This window comes from Melopsittacus undulatus, chromosome 5 (assembly GCF_012275295.1).
Source record: "Melopsittacus undulatus isolate bMelUnd1 chromosome 5, bMelUnd1.mat.Z, whole genome shotgun sequence".
In the NCBI taxonomy this organism is placed as follows: Eukaryota; Metazoa; Chordata; class Aves; order Psittaciformes; family Psittaculidae; genus Melopsittacus; species Melopsittacus undulatus.
The window spans coordinates 80051319-80069322 of NC_047531.1; the positions used below are offsets into that span (position 1 = coordinate 80051319).

The window sequence follows — 18004 nt, forward strand, 5'->3', positions numbered from 1 at the left end:
CTTGAAGCAGTCAAACAACCATACTTAAGAAAGACCACAAGATGATGCTGGCTCTAAGGAGCAGGTTTTTGGAGGAGTTTGAGATAAGAGAAAAAAAGAGGATTTGTAAGGAGAATGACAAGAGTAATCCACATCTTCCCATTTTATGTCCTAATCTTCCAGTGTTCGTTACATTAATAAATTTCACCTGTGAGGGTGATCTCTGGCTCATTTTCTTTTTCCCTTTAGTCTATGTGGATTACTGCAAACATGGTTTAGAATATTTAAAAAGCAAGATTAGTGAAGATTAGCTAAGAGATTGGTTGGTATTTCCCTCTTTCTTAAAGGCATTTCTCATGATTGCTTGCTATATCTGATATTAGTGCTGTTCTTATACACTATAGAAGCAAATGAGTACTTTGTAGGCTGTGGTATATTTATGCACACAGTGCTTACAAGAGCTAGTCAAGTTCTGTTAATTCCATTTGACAGATAGATAAGACAGAAAAGCTTATCTGGTTACTGAGGGCCACGCTGAAAGTATTTGAGAATACTTATGTTTGTTATTGTAATTTGTGTAGATTTTTAAAAAACTGTAATATTGTAAGAAATTGCTCCACATCCTCATTTCTATGCTGCAGTTTCCAGAGGACTGTGCCTCCTTCATATCTGGCAGGCAGTAATCTTTGGTCTGTGGAGACATGGAGAAGTTGTCTGTAGGTCTGGTCTCCAACAGTACCAGGTTCAGCCTTGTCTAAGCACAAACGTATGTGGACACTTATTCTTCTAGTTGGGTTTTTCACCTTATCTAGCATACTAAAACCAGACCATATGAAAGGACACAAATAGATTTGCTCACACAGTGCAGCACATAATATAATGCTTTGGCAAGATTCTTGTAGACTAAGAGAAGATGAAGGAGTCATTAAAGGATTCACAGACTTCACTGCATCCAGTTTCTATATATGTCTCTCCTGCAGTTCTATAAAAATTTGCAAATGTACTACAAAGATCAACTATAAAACCAGACTGTAATGTAGCTCTTTCTTACAGTTTTATACCGTGCTGTACTCTGGGATCTGAAACTTAGCACACCTTTGTTGTCTACCTGGGCAACAAAGTTCCTGCCTCACAACACAAAGATTACACATTTTACATTATGGAGAAACAACAAAGTTCAGGTAACAGCACAACTCTCTACTGTTCTGTTACAACAGGCATAGATTATCTTGGAACCATTTGAAATAGCCAGTAATAGAATAGATAGCTACCTACCATCAGTTTCCTATACAATACAATGTCTTAGCAAGCTATTGAAATTCTTGCATATAAAGAGGAGATGCCAGTTAGAAGTAAAGGCCTTTTATCTCACTAGCAGTGGTGAAGCTGGTAGAGGAAAATGTTGCTTTCACTAGGGCCTGTAGCAGAAAAACTTGTAATGGCAGATGGCAAAATATTCAAAAATGGCTGCAGAGCTTATCTGACTTTTGGAAAGTCTGTCAAACTGTGAGAAGTTTAAGGACCTCAAGGCTAAAAGAACATTAAAAAGTAATTTGATCACAGTCTGTAAATTCTTCATGGCAAGGAGATTCCAAATAGTAGCAGACTGTAGCAAACAAAGACAGAAGAGCCAATACCTGGAAGATCAGTTTGTACACATCTTGACTGGCAATATAAAGCAGGGTTAACCTCAGTCAATTTAGCCATTTAGAAGTTGAGCACCTACTAGTTATTTAGGTATCCTCACTAACTTGTTGAAAGAGGCAATTCCAGAGGAGTATTCCTTACACTTCTTTTAGGATGGGTTAAATCACTTGGAAGCTTTTCTTCCTTGAGTTCTTGACATTATGCTGGAAGATGAATTTATACAAGTCACTAACATTTAACCAGCTGAAGTTTGACAGTGGGATTCTTCTCAGCTAAGTATGTACATTTCTCTTCAAAGCTGGCAATTCACCAAGGAAATGTCTGAAGATGAGGTGGAATACCCATTACTTGCAATTTTAAAACCTGCAAGGGAACTCATTCAATATTAGCAAGAATCACTGGATACAAAGCTAGATCTGCACAGGAGGTCAAGCTAAGGACCCTATGGAGAATGGCTCTCTAAAATCTAAATTATCTAAGGAATGTGGGAGGCTGCATTCCCAGATGACTCACACCAACATCAGTTTTCATAGAATCATAGAATTATTTAGGTTGGAAAAGGCCCTTAAGATCATTGTGTCTGATCACAAACCTAACATGGCTAAGTCCTCCACTAAAACGTGTCCCTAAGTGCCACATCTACACATATTTTAAATGCTTCTAGGGATGGTGACTCAAACAATTCCCTGGGCAGCTTGTTCCAGTGCTTGACAACCCTTTTGGTGGAGAATATTTTCCTAATATATAATCTAAACCTCCTCTGTCACAACTTGCATCTCTTTCCTCTCATCATATTGCTTGCTAGCTGGGAGAAGAGACTGACATCCACCTCGCTACAACCTGCTTTCAGGTAGTTGTAGAGAGCAATAAGGTTTTCCATGAGCCTCCTTTTCTCCAGGCTGAACAACTTCAGTTCCCTCACCCTCTTTTCATAAGACTTGTTCTCTAGACCCTTCACCAGCCTTGTCGATCTCTGGACCTGCTCCAGGACCTCAATATCTCTCTTGTAGTGAGGGGCCCAGAACTGAATACAGTATTCTAGGTATGGCCTCACCAGTGCCAAGTACAGGGGGTCACTCACTACCCTGGTCCTGCCAGCCACACTATTTTTGATAGGATGCCATTAGTCTTCTTGGCTGCCTGGGCACAAGCTGGACTGTGTTCAACAGCCATCAGTCAGCATCCTGAGGTCCTTTTCCACTGAGCATCTTTCCAGCTACTCTTCCCCAAGCCTGTAGCAATGTTCTGTGTGGTTGCTGTGACCCAAGCATCACATTTGCCTAGCATCATTTTCATGTCAGACTTACCAAGCAGTCAGAAAGCACAGTCCAACAGCTGCACATCCAAATTCACAAAATGCTCTTTCCAATTGCTTCATCTTCTACCATTAGGGAACACAGGGGACAGATATATGGCCTTCTTCCTCCCCATCTCTTCCAATAAATTCCTGGTTCTGCAGCTGTTGCATAATAGCTGCTGATGCCAGTGGGACTGCGTGGTGGTTGCATAATCACACCAAAGAATGGAAATCTCTGGGCAAAATTTCATCTTGGCATCTCCTGTCAAATCCTTGTCTCATGTTCTGTAGGCACAGAAAGCCAGCAGAGTTGAAGAGGTGAAGATTAATTTTGTGTGTAAATAACTGGCTTCCAGCTTTTTGTTTGGAAAGTGATGTAAGATTATAGTGGACACAAGTACATTTGACACAGCACAGCAGGATTCTCTGTGCATGTCATAGCTGTTGTTGAATTATTCATTCTGAATTATTACAGTCTTTTTGCTTCCAATCTAATATGAAGTCATGCACCTAAAGACTTCAGTCATCACTGGGCAACTGCAAGAAGGCTAAATACTGTCATGAAAAAATGAGCATACAATAGATCCACATACAAAATGTGCACACGCATGCAAACAAATGCGTAAATAATGAAGAATAATGTAGAATAAACAGAGAATAACCCACCAGCTGGCAATCACAATTATTCAAAATAGAAATTTCCATGCTCCATAAATTATCATTCAAACCACACCATACCAACTTGAATACCTCAGCCCAATGACGCCAGGCAAGCACTGTTTTAATTTCCCTGCAACCCAAGAAATGCTGCTCAGCAGGGGTCATACACTGTCACTGATCCATGCACAAAGATCCCGTTGCAGCCAAGGGACGTTTTATACCCCAGCAGGCCAACATCTAGATGCAGCTGTGAGACAATTTAAAAATAATAAACCATCCATAGTTCCACCACTGGTGTCGAAGTGTGTTTCTTTACAGAGCTGGCAGCACAGCTCAGATAACCACGACAGAGACATTCTTTTATTGCCTTTTGCACTCAGCTAAAATTGTTCAGGCTTCTTGGCCTCTTTCCGCATCTCAACATACCTCAACTTCTCCTATGGCTTTTTACATGGGGAAGGCAGAAAGGGAAGGGGAACAGGCATTTCTGCATAAAAATGTCTTTCTAACATCTCTTCCAGTACTTAGTGTTGTGTCTAGTGATAATTTTATGGGTGTTACACTAGCTGCAAATCAACAAAAATTCGTTATGTGCAAATAAACATATATTGAATCTACAGCAAGAAGCCAAACAGTAACTGCATTAAATTGCAACAGGTTTACTCCCATTTTTTAATTGTTGATAATTTTGTTAATGTTAAAAAAACGCTTCATTCTCTTTTCTGAATTGTCTTCAGAAATTTGTTTTTAAAGAAATAGTTTCAGATTTCATATAGCTAGAAAAGCCACATGAATTCAGTTGAGGAAAAAAAATCATACACAGTTCAGTTACAGGAAACAGAATGACTGTTTCATCCTACACAGAAATCTAGCTCTCAGCGCAGTAATTACTACATATTTTTTTCTTTAGTTCTGACTCAGACAACTAGGCCTCTTAATACTGAAAAGTGAAAGAAGAAAATGAGTCTTTTTGGTAAAAATAAAAAAAAACAAACCTAAAACTATTTCAAGAAAACAATTTTTCCATATGCCAGTAATATACCTTTTATTTACAGAAATTAAAGAATATCCTGTATTGTGCAGACATAAATAATAAAGTTGATATAACTGTTAGTAAAGATAAAACTCTGGGATAACCCACAAGTTTGGGGATTAAAATTCAAGTGCTGAAACAGATTCCTCCTTCCTAAACAGACCATTCTGCATATGGAGTAAATTCAGCCTCTGGCGAGGCTAAGAGAAGCAGCACACGTATCTTTTTTCAGCTCTAGTGGAGGAAGCAGCAGCTATTATGGAAAGTTTCTAATGTTCAGGAGAGAAAAATGGAAATGGGAGAAAGAAAGGAGGACCAGGTAGAGAAGAGCCTAGAGTATGTCATAGTGCTACTAAGAATTCTTAAGGAAATATAAGGAATTATTTATTAACTATTACTTACATAGTATGCATTTGCAGACCAGAAAGCCAACTGTTTGCTGGGCTGCATCAAAAGGAGCTTGATTATCAAAACTCTGCTCTCATGAGACTCCACCTGCAGTACTTCATTCAGCTCTGGGCCCCCAACACAAGAGAAACACAGACCTGTTGGAGTGAATCCAGAGGAGGCCACAAGGATGATCTGAGATCTGGAGCACCTCTCCTATGGTGACAGGCTGAGAGAGTTGGGCTTGTTTTGCCCAGGGAGACCTTACAGCAGCCTTCTAGTACCTAAAGGGGACCTACAAGAAATCTTGAGATGGACTTTTTACAATGGCATACAGTGACAGAACAAGGGGGAATGGCTTTAAGCTGAAAGAGGGTAGACTTAGATTAGACATGAGGAAGAAAGTCTTAACTGTGGTGGTGGTGAGGCACTGGCACAAGTTGCCCAGAGGAGCTGTGGCTACCCCATCCCTGGCAATGTCCAATGCCAGGTTGGACAGGGCTTGGAGCAACCTGGTCTAGTGGAAGGTGTCCCTGCCCGTGGCAAGGGGTTTTGGAACTGGATGATCCTAAGGTCCCTTCCAACCCAAACCATACTATGATTCTATGAATTTTGTGTGATCTGTCTGGGATCACCTTCAAACAGTATATTAAACTGATTTGCTTTGTAAACCAACTTTGCCCCCTCTTTTCAAACAGAACCTAGAAAAAAATATTCTCTTACTTCTAATATAAAACCACTGAAATCTCAGTGGGTTTCAGTTTTACTTACTTCCACAGGGCTTGAAAGAAGTCAGCAACCTTGAAGCTCTGCAAATGGCATCAAAACACTCAAATCTAATGTTAATTTTCCACAAATGTGTTTGGTTTTATCCTCTCCTGGACTTCAGGACATGCTGGGTAGCAATTTTAATAGATTTAATTTTGCTGATGCCAAGGTGATAGAGTGCTGGGCTAAAAGATAATAAAAGTACCAGAATATTCACCTGATACAGGTTGTCCTACTGTTATTTAGCTTAGCAGTTCATTATTGAATTTTACAAATAAACTAAGCTACAGTTATTTAAAAAATATGGGAGATCACATACAAAAACTGTGGCCCAGATAAATAAACAATAGATGCATAAATACACATATACATAAACACATGCATGCACACTCCTGTATACATATACCCACACAGCTCCTTACATATGGCCACATTTCTCCTTCACTTTTCTGTACAGCTCAGTTTAAGTGAAGGAACAAACCATACAACATCCTGTGTAATAAAGCTGCATTTAGCCTCAGCTGTATGTTGTAAAGATCTGCTACAATGCTTAGAATTGACTATCCACACGAGTAAAGATAGTCTACACAGAGTACAGCTTGCATAAGTATCCTTTTAAATGATAAGAAAATTATTATTTAAATTTATTTTTATTAAATTTAAATTATAAGAAAATTATGAGAAAATTATTAGTCACTGTTTGACAAAGAAATTATAAAAAAAGAGTTACTAGACTTAATGAAAGAATACACTGTATAACTGCTCTTCTTTCTGAACCAGGCACTACTGTGATACCAAAGTTCTCATGGTTTTGTTTTCAAAATATCCTTAGTAAAGTTTTTGGGTGCTTTAGGATATTGCATAAGCAGGAAATGCCAGTGTCCTAGCAAGCTACATCATAACTTACATGTGAAGTTTTACAGCTTGCTTTTTAAACCTGGCTTTCAGTTTGTAGTGGATCTGTTAAATTCAAATTGTCAGTCAGCATGAGAGGAAGCTTTTTCTCCTATCATGTACCTGAGTTTTACACAGAAGGGCACACTCTTGTAGAGCTTCCTGTACTTTTCATTGTGCTGTCTTGTATCTTAGATGTGGGTTGACACTGAGCTCAGAAAATGTGAGGAGTACTTGAGTATCTTAGGTATGTCAAAGCCCCTTTGTGGGAACAGATTTTTAAAGCCAGTAACATAAGCGTTTGGGAAATTGGGAAAAAAGTATCTTTGGGACTCCACATGCACATGTAGGTAAGAAGCTTCTTTGCTTTCCAAAGGTAGGTCTATGCAAAGAAATACTTTCAGGCCTTGGTTTTGCCATCAGAATATTTTAGTATGGTATAGGTCTTAATCACATGAATCAAATCTTCTCATGTGTAAACATGAGAGAAGATGGTTTCTAACCAGAATGTGAAGACTACAGAACAACTTCCACCTAGTCATACTGGATTGTGAATAGCACAGATTTGGATAATTTTACATAGAAGATTATATGTTTTCCTGTGGCAATGTAAGACAATATGATGGTAACAAATCCATCTTAGAGTTACACATTTTTATAATCTTGGGGGCAGTGGGTGTACTCATCCTCTAAGTGTTGGACTATTAAACACCTGCACCTGAACTGATTGCCTATCTGTTTCTTTGAAGCTATTAAAAACAAAAGGAAGTACCCACAGCATCACTCACTCACCTTGACCCCTGTCCCAGGAGGAGAGTAACATCTGCAGAGGTGCCTGTTGCTTTCTGTGACAATAAAGGAGCCTGAAAATGACAACATCTAACCATTTTGATGTCTACAACTAGGGATGATTAAACCCACTTATAGGATCTATGCCATTAAATTACACGTAGCAATAATCTCCTTTCCAAAGCAATATGCCTGCCCCAGATCTTGGAGAAAGAGGCAAAAAATTGCCTCTAGCAGTAGTTCCTCTTGGCCTCTCCATGTCTAAATACCTCAAGTCATCCTTCTCTATGACAGGAATGCAATTAAAGCGTTTTGGTCATTAGTTAGCTGAAAATATGTGAAAATGAGCACAGTCTCAAGCGGAACAAGAAGTCTGGAGTTCATTGCATGATATCTCTATTGATATCTCTTATTGATGTCTTGAAAAAAAAATTGAAAGCAGTTCAAATGATATACATAATGAAAACAGTGTGGGGTTTTTTTGTGTGTGAATTATGCAAATCAGTTTGCCTTCCAATGTACCGGTTATTTAATAGTTGCCACACTTTAGCCTACGGGAAAATTTGGCAAAGATCAGCCAGACGGATTTCAGCCTCTAGTAATGCACCTGATTCAGGCACCTGGTAGTGATGTGAGGGTTTTATAGATGTCTGCCAAATTAGTAAATCCATCTCACTTTCTGTTTTACTTGTAATTGGCTGTCTAGATTATCAGGATGTTTTGGAAGGTCCAGGGTAGTTTCAGTTTTGTTTGGGTTTCTTGTTTGGTTGGTTTGAGGTTTTTTTAATGACCTTAAGAGGAGGAAGAAAACATTTCAGGTCATTAAAACCTGGACTGCAATGCTTCAGTGAGAGAAGACACATGTAGCTCTTCAGTGTTCACCTTTCAGTTTATGTCCTCAAAATTTCATCTGCTCCTCTAATCAACACACATAAATTGGAACTTTGAATGATTCATATTTTGTTTACAAAAAAAAAAAAAGAAAAAACCAAAGAAAAACTCTCAGAAATTCTCCTGGAATTTTCACTCTCCACAAATGTGTTCAAGAGTATCAACCATTTCAGGAACTATCAAATGAAAAACATTGTTACTAATTGAAAAATACTTGACTTTCAGAAGCATGGGATTACTTCAGAAAATATTATTCCCAGTAAGTAATATTTATTTATGTTAGCAACCCTATTGTTTTCACATCACTGCTTTTTGTAAGTAAAAACTGCAAAATATGGCCATTAGTAAAAAGCAAGGAAAATGGTATCCTGTGTGGTTTCCTTCTTCTCCCAACCCAGTGGATGGGACAAAGGACATATTAAATTTGTGCAATTATAGGTATTCCAGAAACTCTACAGGAAACTCATTTTCTCTCTCAGCTTTGGTCTGTTAGCCAGGCAGCCATATTAATAACAAAACTTAAGCCAGCTGCTTTAACACCCTCAGTTCTGGTGGAGGAGGTGGGGAAAGTAAGTCCTCACCTGCAGCAACCCTCCAGGCTCACTCCAAGTGCCAAGTCTTCTCTCACAACCGTCTGTGAGATAGACCTGGGATCCAAGCAGATCCCAAGTTTCACTGAAAAAAACCCATCCTGATCATCAGTAATGAGACCATATGTTGTGCCAAAAGAAGCCTGGGGCAGTGCCCTCCTCTTCATTTCAGAGAAGAGCTGGGAGGCAGTTTCTAATTAGTTGCAATTTGCTTCCCAGCTTTCTGGCTACCACTGCAGAGTACTGTCCTAGTCACAACTCTGGACCAGTGGGCCAGTATGAAACCCAGACAAATGACATACACAAGTGTTCCTCTGAAAACCACCTTTGAACTCTATATTAGCAACCAGAAATCATGGCATCACATTAAAAAGTAATTTAAAAAGCCAAACAAAGACCCTCCAGTGGTATGAGTAACTTTGCCTCTTGGGTGACTACTCACCAGTGGGTGTTAATTAGCCAGTCTTACTGTTGGGTACAGATTTAACCAGGAAATAAGCAGCAGTAGGGTGCAAACCCTTCAAGTTACTTTATGTCCCTCTAGTGTGGAGAGTAGTCGTCCACCTCCCCTGACCCACCAACCTGCTCACCACAGGACAGTAGCACAACCAAGGACCTGCCCAGCAGTTACCTGCCATCCACCAGCAGCTCCTTCTCCTGTACAAGTGGCCAAGCCAGCCTGCCACCTTAGAATGCAAGATCTTCCTGAAGTTTCTAAAGCTCCTTTAAGCCAGAGAGAAGCAATCAGCAATGATATGAAGTTTGGTTTATATCTCCCAGTTCTTATGGGTGTTGCACAAGCTTAATCCAGGCTAAAAGAGGTGAGATTCTTAAGAAATGGAGCAAGCAATTTAAAAGCCAGATTTACCAACACTCATAACAAAATATTAAAATAGAACTCTTCTTAAAAATTGCATTGCATCATATTTGTGCACTTGACATTTTCTAGTAACCCTTTCTCTAACATTATAAACAGTCACTGCTACTCTTGAATATATTGCTACAGTACTCAAGTGTCTAAGACAGCTGATAGCATTTGCTTTTATAACATATTAAGCCTCTATATGATAATTAGCTTCCATAACACAGACAGGTGATTCTGCTCTGTGAAAGCACAGTGAAAGACTATGCCTATTTCCCACCTATATTTCCCAGGTGGAAGGGAGGAGGACAATCTGACAGGTGACATGAAGCTCCATTTACAATGACGGGTAGGTAGGACCTGTTTCACCTGCACTTTTGAGTTTGTCCCAGTCACACCTTATGTGTCTCACTTTTTCCCCATTCAGCAGACCATTGTAGAGTCTAACACATTGCAGCATGAGCAAATATATTGCTGTAAACACAACCCAAAGGAAACTCATATAATCTAGATGGTTTTTTCCCACCTGTAAAGCAACAACAGGAGCAGACAGCATCTCTCACATGATCATGGCTTTCCCAGCATCAATTACAGGTTATCTCCTGACAGCCTTCAGTATGTCAAAGTACATACCACATCCCAGGAGTGCTCAGGGCATGTTGCAGAAGACTTGATCTATGACTCACATGAGTTGTGGTTCATGGTTCTTCATCTATGCTTAATCCAAAGCACATAATAACCTTTCTAGTCGCTATTCACACTTGCACCAGGTAAGTTACAGGCTTCCAGTTTGATACAGTTGCTACCTGCCCTCAAACAGGATCCCCTCCAAAATATCCCCCACTGAATGTGATCAAGATTTAACAAGCCCATCTGTCTGTTCCTCCCTGAGTTTATGGGCCTGTTACATATTCCCACAGGTTTTTTTGACAACTGATTGACATAAGCATTCCAGACATTTCTGATTACTTACCAAAGGGATTTTCTTAGTTGGCTTCATTTAAGTGTGCCCTAACCACCAATAGCACTCCTACAAGGGCAGAAAAGCTTCTGGTTTTGTTCTTGACACATCCCAGGTATTTCCATTGTCTTTTTTTTAGGTCTGCTGGTAAGGGGTTACTTAACTCTGATGAATATGGCGTGTGTTGCACTTTATTCTGTTTAAACCCTAACATCCTCCTGAGGTATTCACCTTGAAATGTATTTTGACATTTCTCTCCACCTTTGCAGAATTGTCAGCTATGGTACAAATAACACAAGTTGAAAATACAGAGTCAGTTTTTCAAGAAGAGAATTTCCAGTGCCTGGGTTTTGTTTAAACTGTTAAGCACAAAATGTCTGTTCCCAGAGCCAGCTATTATTTTAGAAACATTAGTGATGGCTACCAGTGATGGTGGTAATTTTACATAATGGCTGTGACAAATTTGATCTGCCACTGTTTAAGGCAGTCTTTCTGTCTGACTTCATGCAGGTGCTGTGGTGTTTTTCATGTCTAGACCAGGGGAAAATTTGTGCTGCATCAAAGGTGATTTAACGCATTCTGGGGATGAATATGTGGGCCAAAACACCACTCCTTTATGTCAACATGGCAATATTCAATGCCACTGCATAATGTCGAAGTGTTTCTGGTCAATTAAAGAAAACTAAACCCTCTTCAGGACTGAGCCAACCTGAAGCAAACGTTAGATGCTGTTGAAGTTTTCTCTACATCAGAAAAACCTGAATCATTCAGCTCTTCTGGTGTCCTCCTAAAGAAAGAAAAAGAAAGGATGATGAGCCCCACCTAAGAAGTCTGAGACTTTCCATTTTCCTTTACTCAAACAAGAGGGCCAAGTTGAGATCGCACCAGTAACATTTGTTTTGGCATTTCAGAACTTTCAAGAGTTATACTTGGTAACCCAATCAGCATTTCAACATGCATTTTGGATATAATGTTATATGCTATGTATAATGTAGCCGTAAGAGTGTACAAATGCCAAGCTATGAAAATTATTTCCCCGTTCTTTGGCAGACTCCACAGGCAGAGGGATTAGATTATGTTTTATTTCTTTCTGGTTTGTAATATGTTTAGACAACTGAATGACTTTTCATTTGGTGCTTGTCCTGCAACTCATTTCCCATATCCTTCCTTTCAATCTTGTGAGGCTTTTTTCAAAATACAGTGCATTGTGCTTTGTCCTCCCTTGTCCTTCCATTTATGGGGAAGGAGAACATTCTTAATGCCTGTAATAATTAGTGTGTCTGCCAAGGGCTTCTTAGTGGAGAAAGCTCTTTGTTAGCCTGGTATCCAAGCTCTTCTTAGGAACATAGGGAACAAAAGCTTTTCTTCCACTCCCAGCGTGACCAGATTTGAAGGCATTGCAGCAGAACCTCAATAGGAACAGATCAGTGCAGGTCTGCTTAGATCAGTGTCATACAATTTTATGCAAAAGTGAGATCTGGACATTTGTGAAGACCATTTGCTTTGTTATCTAAGGTCTGAAGGGGTTGTGGTGATTGATGGCACTTTGATGTGAACACTGATTTAGCAAGAGGCCCTGGAATGGTGAACGCAGCAAATGTTTACTTCATTTGTCAGAAAATGACAGAAGTCCCTGAAAAAAATGTCTCTATAGGTTCTGAATCATTCCTTCATTATTAATGGATGTCTTTTTTTTCCAGCATAACTAAGCCACCATGCAAAGTCACTGCTGTGGTAGAGGAGACAAACTTTTAGTGAGCTACTTCCTTGCCAGGCAATGAAAACCAATACAGCTTGACTGGATGCTGTTCACTAAGTATTCAGGTAGAGCAGTGGTGGCAAGTGAGGTCCTATATACCATTATGGTAGCTTTCGCTAGTGAGCAGGAGCAACCTGAACCACATTCAGAACTTCACTCTAAATCACACTTCATCTCTAAATAGATCAAAATCCTGTAGAAATTACCAGAAATGACAAATATAAGGTTTCTGTTGCCAAGCGCTCTATGCTGGGAGACTGGGATATAATACTGTGGCTAACTGCACATGGAAATTATCATTTATCTTCTCAGGAAAATGCAAGTAGTGATCCTGCTATTGCAAAGTTATCTGAAGCAGCACCTCTCTATTTTGCTAGTCCAGCCATTGATTAGTCAACCACACATCCCACTTCACTTCTGACTAGCGGGAGAGGACCTCTCAGCCTGGAGTCTGTCCTGTCTGGGTACAGTTTCAGGCAGAAGTTATTGATTAGGCACCAGACTTAGCCAGGAGCTCAGAAAACACAGGACAAATGTTTCAGACTTGGTGCAAGAGGCTTTCAGAGCTGGCTCCGCTGTTAACATCCTCCCACTCATTCCCCCATCACTTTATATGCACATTATGGGACACCGCAGAGAATTGAAGCTACTCATGCAAATGATATTTTATCTTTTGTGCTGCATACAAATATTCATAATTTTTTATGGTCTTTGGGTATGGGAACTCTCATTTTAAACCACTCTGGTGACATTTTTGATTTTACATTAACCTTGGAAGAAGGGTCTGGCCGGGATCATCTTTGGTTCTCTCAGGTACAGGGAAAGAGTAAATGGCTGACAGGCTGACACTGAAAACTGCATTCTGCCCTGGAGCATGCAAATGCCTGCTCTACCTGCTCCATCTCTAAATATTTCTTTAAAAATAAATAGAGAAACCACGTACTGTCAAACAAGCTAGTGACTTAAATTATGCAGATTGTAGATTAGTAAAGCATTTCATCTGAGCTAAAGCACACATAGCACTCTACAGAATAGTGAAAAGAAACAAGTGAAGATGCTGTGAAAGATATAAGTGGCGCCAAGCCATGATATGTGCTCATACTCTTCAGTTTCTCTCCCCCCAGGTATTTTTGAATCAGTTATAGCTAAGTGAGGAGACTATTTTCTAGATACAGACAGCTTGTTTTAAATGTCATCTGCCTTCAGACCTCACAAGAAGCAAGTTTGCATTTTTTGTTAGTATTCATTTCTACCAACATCAAAAAAGGACAGTAACAGAACAAAACAACACTGAGTAACTTTATAACACAAGTAAGGCTGTCTAGGCTATTTAACTACAAGAAAGCAATTAACTTTTAAACCTTGCCATAGATTTCATTTGACAGATTTTTGGGTGAAGGCTTAAATCCTCAGACTTAGTTATGAGAGAACTACATGTTTTTGCTCTCCCTGGCTAACAGAACTCCGAGCAATGCCTAATGCTGAATTGAGATGATACAGCTCTGGTGATAGCCCATCTGACCTTGCACTTCTGAGCAGATTCAATGGAGTTACACTGATGTGAAAGTTGAAGCTCAAGCCTCATACACTGAGTAGATCTCATGGGTAAAATACTAGGTAACTCCAAACATGCTGATTCCCACAGATACTCTGCTCTCTGCACCAGATGTTTCTTTATATTTTATATATGAATAGAATGCAGTATGTATAATGTAGCACATAGACTTGGGAATACCAAATATGCAAAGAACTCTGGTGGGAGAAGTTAATTAAGTACTGTTGTTACTAGGATGCCAGTTTGTGCCTCCAGCAGCTTGTATTTGCACCATTATGCTTGCCTGCTTGAGCAAACAGATGCATTGCTTTAATTTACTACTATGATTGGTAATCTCAGTCTACATCAAAACTTCCCTTAGTTGGGTTTCAGCCAATTTACCAACACACTGCCATAGTTCATCTGTGGACAGATCACAGAGCCAGTTACATATACACATTCTGCACAAGTTGAAGATGAGCAGATTTAAAGCAGTTGTTATGTCCAGGAGTCACTACAAGCAAAAATGACAAATACAATGCTTCTGTGAGGAAAGCACATGAATATAACATTTACTCATGTGGAAATAGAAGTACATTTTTCCATCATATGAAAAGAATAATAGAGTAAGCAGCCTATGCTTGGTCTGTTGCATACTGTGGTAACAAGTGCAATAGGAAGATACTATGCCATCTGTATCAAACAAGCTCACACTGGGCCTAATAGGGCTAATGAGGGAAGGTAGAGGTCTCCTAACACATTTCTTTCTTGTGCTTTTCCTTCCTCTCTCTCCTCCTCAAATTAAACCCACAGTTCTGGAAACTCACAATTTTTTTTCATAGGAAAAAATTTTATGCTGTGTGTTCATGAAACATTATGGGAATATTTGTTGTTTCTGTCTTCCAGAAAATGATATTGATGTGCCTCAAGATGGGAGAGGTAAGACCAGACTTCAAGGAGCAGCTTTTAAGAAAATCAACTAAATGACAAGAGCTGAAAAAAGCTGAAAAACGCAGGAAAGAGAAAGACTACAGGAAAAAGACTGAGCAAGTCCCCTCAAAAGAAACACCAGGCAGACAGCTTCCATAGGCAAACAATATAGAAAGAGTTTCCAGAAGAAAGCAGTCTGTAAGCAATACTCTAATTCTAGACTGACAATATTGTCTCTGAAAGAAAGCATCATATTTGACGAAATGCTCAATAGCAAAAAGGAAATAAGTTGCTCTGGCAAATCCACACAAAGGTGGGAAAAGATCACTAGACAAACCTTTGGTAGACAACATTTCTTTGCCTCCCCATCCATCTATTGCCATTTGAGCCTGATCTAAGTGTCAGAATACTGAATGTGAGTTTTTCCAGAGTTCTCTGGTGAAATTTTTGTCCCAGTAGGGTAGATGCTGGCAATCCTCATCACTGTTAACCATACTGCCATCTGCATTACAAGGTAGAGTGAATCCCTTTTATCGAGTCAAACTGCATTATATCCACCATTTTGACTTTAATACACATTTGAAGATAATTGGCAATTATTCTGCTAAGACATCAAATATCTGAGCAAATATTGGCTTCAGCTTCACCCACCCTTGTGAAGAGGGGAGCTTTATTAAGCAGCAACACAGACACCACCTCCATTTCCACTGAAGCTGACTGAGAAGCAGAAAAAAATAATCAAATTACATTTTTTTAAAAGCAATAATCCCATTGTCCCTCTGCTTTACAAGGCAATAGTCAAATTCCTTTCACCACTAACTGGCTTTAGAATTTACCCTCACAAATCTAAGAATTCATTTGTAAGCCAGAAGGGCAATGATGCTACGGCAGAAGTATGGAGAGTACTTGGTCATTAGGTTACAATAGCTTGATCTAACTTTCCACAACACAAGTTTATATTAAAATCACACAGTACCAATTACATGAGCAAATCTTGTGAAATGCAATTATTTAAGACACATACATGGAGAACTTGTCAATGACAACCAAACAGAAGAGTTAATCTAGAAATCATAACACTAAACCATGATACTGCCAAATTAATCCTTCATGCCTAATACTTTTTTCCATCATATCTGAATAACTTTAGAATAACTACATATTTTACCTTATAACCAACATAAGGATCACCTTGTCAATAAATAATCAAGTTTTCCTTTGTACATTTTTGATTAGTATAAATATTAGTCTTCTGTTGAACTCAAGAGGGATAGACTACTGAGTGATTTAAGCTGACTTACAGCTACCAGACTGCATGATGGTACATGACTGAAGCTACACAGGAATAAATAGTGATAGGGGCCCCAACAAAACTGGAGACCACAGAAGTGCCCAGTCTTTGAAGAAAGCTGAATCTGAGTAGGATATCAATACATGCATGCCCTCTTCTTTGCAAACCAGCTCATAAAAAGTGCTAAATATCACCAAGTAAGGGCAGGCAACAGCAAATAAGAAAGCATTCTAATGCCACAGGTGTGAGTACCACCCTGCAGGCATTAGACTCCATCCTGTCCTAGGCAAACTTTAGGCCTGGCCCATTCTCACTTTTCACAGAAGCTCCTACCCACCTCTGTACACAACTCATCTTGTACAGCCATAACAGAGCTGCTACAGCACAAGTGGGGTGTTTCACATTGCGAGAAACATAACCCTTCAAATAAAACAGTCAGTATTTTTTAGAACTCGATTCACACTAAGCCTAAGAGATTCCAGTTTTCTAAAAAATATATTTCACCAGAGCATTGCAGAACTATTCAGAGCTCTTCAGCTGAGAACAAAAGGGATGCCTAGAAAAGACATGCTGTAAGTAGCTTGCAGATAGTAGCAGACAGTCCAAAATGCTCTCTCCTTCATGATGAGAGCCTCTACATGGAAAGAGTAGGTGATCCTGGCAGTGGGAGAGCTGAACCTGAGTTGTAACACCATACTATTTGCGCCAGCTTGCAAGAAACACAAAGAAAACCAAGCAGCTGGAAGTAATGCCATTCAAGCCTCTAACAGCATCATGTCTTCTCCATACTTCTCATTAGCTCCAAGATCCATAACCCCTTGCAAGCACTCAGCAAAATACATATCTACAGCAATCAGTCTTACCTTGCGCACCTTGCAGTAGCTGTTTGCTTCTTTTACCTTCTACCAGCACCTACTTTCATTGCAAGTGATGACTGCCACAGAGAGCTTTGTAAAAAGCTTATGTTCATGAAAGAATTTGTATTAGATACTGGTTTGTGTGACTTACTTACTGTATTTTGTAAGGGATTTTTTTCCCTTTGGGAATTGTGCGTTATTAATGAGCAGTTTTATGCTTTACTTCTAGTATATGTATACCTTGTAATTGATGTGCTTTTTGTTTGTTTGTTTGTTTTCTTTTATTCTCTATATAGAGCCAGTTAATATAAGGTAGATAATCTCTGGCTGAAATTCTGATTTTGCCTATCAGCTAATTTAGGGATAAATCCATGTTGTAGCTGATAAACCACTGTTCATCCATTGTGTTGTTACAATAATCTGATAACCTCTCCAGTTTAGTGAGTATAAAATCCTGAATAATACTAATGCTCATTGGGCCTTAAAATAAAGGGAAATAATGTTTCCCTACTACCATCACTATTGGCCCTTCTCCCATAGTTCTTGGGGCATTGTAAGACAGCACAAGCTAGACAGACACCTGAACATCTCAACCATCTATGTAGTCAGGCTCTGATAGCCTTCTGCATTTACCTGATAGAAATCATGATGACCCAGATAAACTACAATGAATTCTTCAATTATTCTGCAGAAAGAGACTCGTTCAAACACAGTATTCCATTAAAAGAAAAAAAGAAAGGACTAAAATACATATAGATATATTTTCCTCTGTGTTTATCCTCATATGGTTGGAAAAATAAGGGAGTTTAAATTACCACTTACCGAAGCGTGTAGTTCCATTATACACCTTATTTAACAATGGCAGCTGTCTGTTT

General features: G+C 39.2%; 1 protein-coding gene across 1 annotated transcript in view; it reads left to right on the forward strand.

Moving 5' to 3' along the window:
• The window catches only part of SHISAL1 (shisa like 1), a 77612-nt gene extending 61998 nt beyond the window's left edge, over positions 1-15614 (forward strand). The window contains exon 5 of the mRNA XM_005154240.3: positions 14958-15614. Coding sequence (XP_005154297.1) covers position 14958 — 1 coding nt within the window. The 3' untranslated portion in view covers positions 14959-15614. The remainder of the gene's footprint in view (positions 1-14957) is intronic.
• The last annotated feature ends 2390 nt before the right edge of the window (positions 15615-18004 follow it).